The sequence below is a fragment of the Momordica charantia genome (assembly GCF_013281855.1).
Source record: "Momordica charantia cultivar OHB3-1 chromosome 10 unlocalized genomic scaffold, Mcharantia_2.0 BLBB01000010.1, whole genome shotgun sequence".
Taxonomy (NCBI): domain Eukaryota; kingdom Viridiplantae; phylum Streptophyta; class Magnoliopsida; order Cucurbitales; family Cucurbitaceae; genus Momordica; species Momordica charantia.
In genome coordinates, this window is record NW_028275158.1 from 2,214,878 (window position 1) to 2,224,442 (window position 9,565).

At 34.7% G+C, this 9,565-nt stretch overlaps 1 protein-coding gene across 4 annotated transcripts; it reads right to left on the bottom strand.

Annotated features, from left to right (window-relative positions):
* Positions 1 to 992: 992 nt before the first annotated feature.
* LOC111011514 (dentin sialophosphoprotein-like protein) lies at positions 993 to 9,296 on the bottom strand. 4 transcript variants are annotated; one of them, XM_022285306.2, is made up of 10 exons: positions 9,104 to 9,296; positions 8,111 to 8,225; positions 6,225 to 6,373; positions 5,979 to 6,056; positions 4,666 to 5,231; positions 4,211 to 4,562; positions 3,087 to 3,467; positions 2,135 to 2,286; positions 1,618 to 1,756; positions 993 to 1,347 (listed from the first exon to the last, which is right to left on the bottom strand). In XM_022285306.2, exons 4-10 carry the CDS (start codon positions 6,006 to 6,008, stop codon positions 1,249 to 1,251), a joined length of 1,719 nt encoding a protein of 572 aa, XP_022140998.1. In that variant the 5' UTR covers positions 6,009 to 6,056; positions 6,225 to 6,373; positions 8,111 to 8,225; positions 9,104 to 9,296; the 3' UTR covers positions 993 to 1,248. The 4 variants fall into 4 exon arrangements, with proteins under 4 accessions (XP_022140998.1, XP_022141000.1, XP_087974922.1 ...); XM_022285308.2 differs by having other exon boundaries at positions 993 to 1,454; XM_088118796.1 differs by lacking the exon at positions 5,979 to 6,056.
* Positions 9,297 to 9,565: the final 269 nt, after the last annotated feature.

Genomic DNA, 9,565 nt, shown 5'->3' on the forward strand with positions numbered 1-9,565 from the left:
GAGTACGTAGTGAAGTTGAGGACAAATTTTACAAAATTTAATTGATCTGTTTTTAGTTTTTTTTCAAATAATCATTGATGGGTTCGAAAAAATACTTTATTTAAGTCACCTTCTCAGTCTTTAACTAATGAGACTATTGGCCAAAAGCGAACATAGCTCAATGGTAATTAACATATATCTCCAACCAAGAAGTTGTCCCCACCCTAACATGTTGTACTAAAAAAAAACTAACGACACTATAGATAATGCAAAAATTTATGTAAACAAGTTGTTTCGAATTTATTATTAATAATACGTCTTACTAGTTACCGAGGAAATTGTTGAAAAAAAACAATAATTATTGAAGATCATTATATAATTTTGTTATTTTTATAGTTATGAAAAATAATTTTTAATATATATAAAAAGATGTGTAGAAATGGTGCCATTTGTTGAAATAGGGTAAAAGAATCTAAAATAGTATTCCTTCAAACCCTAAATAAATATTACCAAACAATATTTTTTCCCCCTAAATAAGGAGTAGGGAAGGAAAAACACCCTAAATATTTATTGAAAAAAAAAAGAATCAGTTATCTTTATACCACATGATACAATACATCATTTGTATTCTCTAAAATTGTTCTTACAATTATTGCAATTACAATGAAAAATGGTATTAACAATCCAAATCACGCCGATGTAAACATAGCTCAATTGAACCTACCTCATTATACTGAACTAAAAAATTTAATAACAGACTAGCCCAAAGTTCAAGTAATTCACCAGAATTGCACAAAAACCCACAATTTATTCATCTAAATAGAGAGATATACAGAGCATAATCTAAACTTTAAACCCAATTAAATCACTAAAACATACAAACTAAGTTGATTTAAAATTCCATCTTCCTAACAGAGCCAAAAAAAGAAAAAAAAAAGAAATCAATCAAAAGAGAGGAGTCTTCCACCAGTTGACTGTGCTGTAGGTAAGTAACATGAGCCTGTGAACAGAGATTAGCCTATCAAAGCAATTAACTAATGCACATTAACACTTTTTTTTTGTAAATCAGTACAAGTTAACACAGGCTCTGATCTGAATACATTAGCCAAAGACGACGAGAAGATTATAGCCTATTTTAACTGGACCAACAAGGATGCATGGCAGGAACATATCACACAGATTCTAAGATCGTAAAGTTATCGAATCACACCATGCATCGGTGCCGGGCCTCACTCGTGTTATTACACAATATTTTACAGAGCTCACTGCTCATAGTTTCTTCCCATTCGCCAATGGCTTTTGATCGGCACAAGCAGCAGCAGCAACTCCACCGGTTTCGTCCTGGAAAGTTTGTTTTTCGGGTGGCACCTGCAGATTGGTGACAGAACAGTGAATCCGTTGGACAGGAAGTATGCTGATAAGGGAAATGCAAATTTGGTGGTTCATCTTCATTTCTTCAGTCCGTGTTATATCATCTTGGTATTTTTATGCAAAATTTACAAACGTGTCAAGATGATGTGGTGAGACAAACGACATCCAAGAAGAAATAAGAACCTCTTGACTGTTGAGTTTCTCAAACTGGAGATGATTCTATTCCATACAGTTCAGAAAGGAAACTGAAAGATGTGAAAAGCTTACCAGTTTGTGAGATTTCAGAGGCAAGGTGTTGCCACCAACAGGCATTATAGATGGATCCGAAGGCCGGTGAAATAGCAAGTGAGCAACGGACCGGTCTATAGGATTGGTATCAGTTTCCAGATCCAAAAATCCTCCACTCCTGTTAAAACCGAAATCCACAGTAAGAAATTTGGAAACAACTCCACAGACGGAAAAAAAAAAGATAAAAGAAGCTCAAACTCAGCTGCATTGTTCATACACACAAGAAGGGAAAAAAAAAGGCTTTCGGTTCAATATAATATAATTTTAGAACTTTATTTTCATTCTATAATCTCTTTTCAATTGTCTTTCATTCCAACTTCCTATTATCCTCATTCATATGAACTAAAGGTGGCATAAGAATACACACACTGCTGGAAGGTAATGAAAAAGAAAACTGAAGAGCGTGACTGGACAGCAACATGAAGTAAAAGCAGAAGAGTAATACTTGATAAACTATGCCCAGAAATGACAAGGTGAGTAAAAATCAAGAACTTGCCTGTTTGTGTCTTGATCAATCGACGGCGCGATTCTCACAAGTTTATCTTCTCCAATATTCTCATTAAGATTAGCACAGTTATGTCTCTGCTCTGCACTTCTAGCCAGGCGATATAGACTATCTCTTATGCATAGTTTTGTCCTAATATCCAACTGAATAAAGTGATTCCAAGCAGTTAGTTTTGAGAACAATATCACAGTATTCACATTTCATGGTAATGTTTATCATCAAATCATTTTTTAATCTTGTCGTCATGAAAAATATCCATAAACATATGGATAAACTTGTGACGTAATACATGTCAGATACATATTACATACACTGGATATGGACTATTATTTGAACACTTGAACTAAAGTGCTTGATTATTTATTTATTTTTGTTTGGAAAATATATTTTACATAAAAAAACAAATATAGGATAAAATAAAAAAAAAATTAAGAAAGAAAAGAGCATCATAACTTGTTATCTATATATATATATATATATATATATTTCCTTTTTTTAGCACACCATGTGGGGTGGGGATCGAACTCACAACCTCTTGGTTGGAGATATATGTCAATTACCAGTTAACTATGTTCACTTTGGCAACTTTTTATCTAAAGTTTTAAGCATAGAATTACAAAACAAAATGGAATTTTTTTCATACGATATTGAGTCATTTTGAAAAACCTTTGTATGTATTTGAGATTTTATTTTCAAATTCTTTTAAGTACTTGAAGTATTATGTATTTCATCACTTCTTTCATATTGTATTTTAAATATAAATATCATAAACTAAAACACAATTCTAATGAGAAAACCATGGACTAGTTAACTGCCAAAAGGAAGTAGAACTACCGGTATGGATGTAAACACCTTTTTCTTTTTTTAGATAAGAGACTTTCGCCGTGCAAAATAGACAAAGGACAATGTTTTTTTATGCAAAAAGCATGGGAAGTGTTACTACCTGCTCCATTACTTGTTGAAGCTGGCGAAAACTAGTTGCTTCCAAAGAGATTCCATCAAGCATAGTGCTCCTGCAAGACTTATCCTGTGTATTTGACGAATCTAATTCGGCTCGACTTCCTCTGCTAACTACTCCAGTTTCACTGTGACCATCATCAATATCACTTTCAGACCGTGGCACCTGCTTCCTAACTGGAAACGAAGTATTGAATGGCTCTGTGCTTGGCGTAGACATAAAAGCAAAATTCTTATTGAATGAGGATTGTAAATCCTGGTGGTACAGTTTTTCTCTGTTTTCATTTGCTGCAACTGTTGCAGCGTCAAAGGAAGGATAATGAGAGCTAGGTATAGACTGTAGTTGATTAGATGCATAAGATGACTCCTGCAGAAATAGGAGGTCGTTACTTATAGATTTTGTACAAGAAAGAGCTGAAGACACCAAAATTTGTTAATAGGCGGTACCATACTTCAGGTGCAGACACAAACTTTTGTTTGAATATCACTCAAGGAATCAGATTTAGATCCTTATTTATGCCTTGAAAACCTTGATGGGGAAGATTTTCCATAATATTACGTATTGGTCTTTATTTATGCCTTGAAAAAATTTGTCCATTACTCTTGAGTTTTCAATTTGGTCAGTTCCAGACTGATGTGCTTGGACAGTTTTTCAGTAGTAAATGATTGTCTAGTATCGATATATATAAGTTGTTGAAAGAAATCACCAATCAGGAGAAAGATAATTAATTTAGAATTGAATTTAGTTCATCTGGAAATTAAACTGGGAAAAGACAGCCTCTATACAGGTAGAAGGATAAAGATACGTGGCGATAAAATTTAAAAAAACAACTCATTATGATAATATTGATATGACCAAGACATGCCCAAAAATCCATGAAGAGATGAATAATTTAACTAAAAAATGAGCCTGGAGAGTTTATACTACAGTACTTCACATTGCATGAAACTCTATATGTTTCCTTCTTCACTTCTCTCTTACGATGATTATAACAAGCTTGGGGAGTGAAGACATCAATTAAAAATAAAATGGATTATTCTTGGTTTGAGGATGAAGAATAGATTCATAAAAGTTAGAATCGAGCAAAATTTAGCAGAAGAGTAACTAACCTGGTTTTTAGGCATCAAGTCACCTCTAGAATTGCTTTTTATATCTGACACGTCAGCAGCTGATAAGTGACTAATAGCAGGAGATTCACCAATATCTGTAATCCCATCATTCACCTTGCACCCCGTTAAAATATTATTTCTGTTCAAACCATCAGATGAAGGGTCTGAATTCACAGGATTAGAATCTTCATTAAATTCCGATGCATCATTTATTGTACTTCCTTCACAGCATGAAAATTTGAAGTTTGGCTTTGATGGATCTTCAAGTTTTTCAGAGCCATGGGATGGGGAAAACCAGCGTAGGTCATCTTCATTGCTTAGATTCCCAAGCCCAAATGTTGAATCACAATTTCTGTATTCATGTTTAAATCACAATCACAGGGAGATTCAAATAATTCAGCCTACATATTCTAAACAAATGTAAAAACAACTAATGAGGAAGGTCTGAACATTACCTAAACATCCTATCGACGTCCTCAAAGCTTCCTATATCTTGCCACCCATAATACAAAAGATCAGTATTTTCTTTGTTTTCATGATCATCGTCAAGAAAACTAATATCATTATCTGTTTGGGACATGTGACTGACAGAATATTGATACATGTCATTCTCGTCTGCAGCACTATTGTCGGTTACAATACGATCATCTGTGCAGTAATCAAGATCTGTACCCACGCCTGTTTTAAAGCCATTGTTTGACATACTAAGACTACTTGATTCCATTTTCACATCTTTGAATGAGTCACTGTTTAATGAAGAAGGAACACCATCAGGTGTTTGAGACCATGAATCTTTTTCCAAGACTGTATCCTTCATGATCGATGTCTGTATTCTTACTTTCTCCCTATCATGAAAACTGAACTTAGTTGCAGAGTAAGGATCATTTGTAAAGCCAACAACTTCACGCCTAGATTTCTCGAGACTACCACTCTGTACTTCAAATAGATCCCAAAGTTCACCAATATGAGGCACTATATAATCATCAATCTCAGTGAAATCATTCCAAATATTGTCCTTGAGCTGCAACACCATTACCAGATGGTAAGCTAAGAGACAGGAGAATTTATAATAAAAGAAAAATATATCTTTTTCCCTTACACTATACAAATGTTCGGATAAAAGTTGCTATATCACAGAATAGTCAGAAGCCAATTCAACATGCATTAGACAGTTGAACTAATTACAAAATACCAGCACTACGTGCAGAAAGGAAATTGAGTCGTTAAAATTGATGGTTACATGGGTAACCCCTTCTTCTAGCAAATAGAGTTACTTTTGTAGCACAGCTTCAAAACCAAACCACAAGACATAAATACATTCCATAAAATGGTTAAATGAAGTTTAAATTCTATTTTGTCTATGGACTTTCACACTTATTCCATTCAATCCTTGAAATTACAAATGTTCCATTTCAGTTCAAGGATTTTTGCATAAACAAACCATTTACATCCTTATCATTAATTTTTTAGAAATCATTTGGACTCTTAACCACTTCATATTGCTCCCACAGGATACAGTCAATGATGATTATTAACAGGGAAATGACTGCTAAATTCTTAAATTCTCAACTATCATCTAAAACATCATGTACATCAGTATAATAAAGGGTAGAAGGATCTATCACAAACTGTTCAAATTATTGCTTCATTTGCTCCAGGAAAATAAGTAATGCCACATATCCACCTTCAGTTAAGAGTTTCTAATCTTAGATTTAATTTATAGGACTTTTGGTTTTGAATTTCTTTTAATCAATAGTTCGATACTTACTGGAAAAAAAAAGAATAATACAGAGCCCATCTATAAGCGAGAGCTTTGCATAGACTATTGACCATTAGTTACTTGTATCTATGGAGTACAAAACAAGGAGAGATTGTTAGAGTGAATCAGTGATAATTTTCAGCCTTCAATGTGGATCAAGAAGCTAAAGTCAATCTCTTTTTTAACTGTAGAAGTAACAAAATATGCAGAGACATGTTGATTAAGAATGAAGCAGATTTAAGGATTTCAGAATACCGGTTACTAATGATGTCGCCTTCACCTCAATGGCAACATCAGCTACACCAACTTATGACCAACCACAAGATCAGCAAATACCAGTGATATCTTATTATACTACTGCATCCATTTCATGGTCCTTAGCTTGAACTTGAATTGCAAAAGTCCTGTTAATAAGATGATATTATATGGATGGGTCTAGAGTTGGAATTAGAAAAAGGGACATTCATTTGGAAGCCAAATTGGCAATACAAAACAGATACATACCTCTGAAGACACAATAGTAACCAAAAAAGGTTACTGCTATATAAGCAAATCTACAAGATTACTTAGCTTTGCACCAACAATTTGGGCCTCTAGCCAAATGCATATAAGTAAAATATACATACATACATATACATATACACACATACTACACGGGCCTATACTACAAGATTTGCTCAAATCTTCATAGGGAAAGATAGTGACACAAATAGAAGATAAAATAAATTGAAAAAAAAAAATTGATCAACATGATTTGTTTCAAGCTAAATGCACCCAAAAATCTCTAAGAAATTGTCCAAAATCAAATATGTAAACTGGCACGATCCATATTGTCAATAACACTCTTAAATAGACTCACACTAATCTCAAAAGCACCGCACACTAAGGCGTTCAATAGAATACAAGACAACCTTTGGATAAGGTCAATAGTTTTAATCCTCCCATGTTAAACATGTCAGCAAAAAAAAAATAAAAAAATTGACCTTGTAGATCCTAACCCTTTAAAGTGAGCAGAACAAAAGGGTGCAAAAGGGTGAGAATCACAAGAAAGAGAGAATAGGAAACTAAGAATATCCCCTTAAGGGTCCACATACTAGCATACATAGCCCTAGGGAAAATAGAAGTTAGTCAAAAAAAGAGAGATAGGGACGCTTGAAACCAAAGTTGTGAGGTAGGCTCCACAAAACGGAAGAGGATAAAATCCACTTATGGATATTTCAAGGAAGATAGGTGATAGGTACGATGAAAGAAGGCAAATGAGACTATCCGCACCTAGCAATCCTCCAAAAAAAAGGAAGGAAAAAAGAAAGAAAAAAAACAACCAAACAATTCCCATTAGAGAATTCCAAATGCTTAGAGAACATTGGTAACCCGACAAAATAGCATTCGAGAAAAATAGGAAGGTTTTTAGAGATGTGGAGACTTTTAGGTGGTATTGGGCCTCAGCTAGGCTTGATGTCTCCTTTTAGGTCTCTGTTACCTAGGAATTTAGTGATTGTCCTATATCTCTTGTTCTTTCGAAGTAAGGCTCTTTCTCGTATTTGTGTAGTTTGTTAGCTTTTTGTTTTGGCTCCTTTTGTCCTAGGCTTTCCTTCTTTTTTTTTTTTTTTTTTGGTACGTCTCTTGTATATTCTTTCATTTTCCTCATGAACCTACTTCTTCAATAGAAAAATAATAATAACAATATCTAGAACATCGAAGCTTACAACCTGGTCCAGAAACCATCGTTTTCTTGTCACAAGAGTTTAACGACAGCCCTAGCACCAGACGTGGGGTATCCGAAAAAGCTTTGTTGATAGCCTAAGGAAGATTATTAGTGAATCCACTGTAAGTAGGCAATTAAAATACTCAGCCATATCTCCTATTGGTCTTTTATTGCCCTTGCATATTTCCCGAGCATGTGTGGGAAGGCATCCCAGCTTCCAATTACTGTTAGATTTTTGCACTAAAAAAATGCTTCAAGGATAATCAAAATCTTGGACATACAAAAAAATCTGAGTATGGCAGCAAATAGATGAGCAAACAAACTACACAAAGCCATGAATGTCAGATGTATCCGGCATCTCTACTAGGAAAAAAATCAACATTAGTTCAAACCAATAATCAGAAAAAAAGAGAAAAATGGGAAAATGAAACTCTACCTTATACATACACAAGTCAGACATTCCTTCAAGATCCTCTATCAACCATTTAAGATGTATAAAATTGGTTGATACAATCTCATGTCTCGATCCTGAACTTTCCCAGCAGTTAAATCTGTATGAAGAATAGGAGAAAAAATGACACAACATTTTCCCAGATTCATACATAGGTTGTAAACTCACTATGGAGAGTGTAACGGGCATAAACAGCAGAAACATACCAACAGAAAAGGAAGTGCTAAGAAAACTGCGTGTTCCCTCTTAGTAAGATTTCTTTTACTTTATCCAGTAAAAAAAAAATAATTGAGATAAGCTACAAGTGGGAACCAGAACCACCATAGGCAACGAAGTCCTAAGGAACATTTGGAGAATATTCTATCAAACGGATGAAGATTTTGATGGCACGTTTTCTTTTTCAGGGGGGTTCATAAGTTATTGAGTAATTGGGTTTGTATTGTTTGTGAATCCCGGTTATTCAATCTTAGAAAAGTTGTTACCTTTGCGTTACTGTCCACACAAACACGCAACACAATTAAATTTACTCTTTTTAGATCTATCATTTCCCTTCCAACAAGTTAACCCAAAATTGATCTCAATAGCGAGAATTGATTCAAAAGGTTTCCAAAGGGGGAAAAAAGAGTTTATCAGTCATACACGACGAAAGTTCAAAATTATTTGGGGAAAAAAAACCTTTGAGCCAGAGCCATAAAAGAATACAGTTTCAAAGAATAAACATCCTCTCTTTCTGTCAACCCATACCCATCCGTCAATCAATCAAAAACTCAACAATTAATTTCCTTTCAACGAAACAAACTCCTATTAAACAATTCAACAAGGGCTTTCTTAACTCATAAAGCACTTTCTCAGCAACCAAAGAGCTTATAAACCCACAAACAGCTAATAAATCAAATCATCAAAACAAAAGGAAGAAACCCACAACAAAAACCATGAAATAAACAGCAGAACCATCAGCGATCCACCAAAATAACTCACCTGGACCCCGAAAAACTTCTCAGAAAACCCAAAACTCGGCAGAAAACAGGAGGATTTGGGATCGAATCAAAATCACAGCAGAAGCGACACAAAGGTGAGCCCTAGGTGGGTTCTTCAGTGAGGCGGGGAAACTGCAGAAAGCTTTCGACTTTGGGGAGGTTTTTTTTTTTTCGTCGTTGGTTGAAGAATATTTTACTATTCCTTCATTATAAAACTAGTAGCGGAAAATTGGACACGTGGCAGCAGGAAATGAAGACGGGAGATGGGATATCAGAATTCGTGGACGAGAGCTTGGGAAGAGATCCGATCAGTTTCACGAACGTGATTGGTTAAAATTTCGTAGTAATCGCTCGATTTGCGACACGTGGCAGTCCTGCTGGAAGATTCCTTCGTTTTTTATATTCAGACAGTGGGTGAAACAGAGCCTCGTGGTTTTTCTTGCTGACGTCTGATTTCCAATTA

Bases quoted from the DNA above. Each gene is read 5' to 3' on its own strand.
- LOC111011514 (XM_022285306.2), bottom strand. From the start codon at position 6,008: ATGGGCTCTGTATTATTCTTTTTTTTTCCA. The intron at 5,232-5,978 runs GTAAGTATCGAA...ATGGTGTTGCAG, and splicing joins TATTATTCTTTTTTTTTCCA to CTCAAGGACAATATTTGGAA. The intron at 3,468-4,210 runs GTTAGTTACTCT...CTATTTCTGCAG, and splicing joins ACTTGATGCCTAAAAACCAG to GAGTCATCTTATGCATCTAA.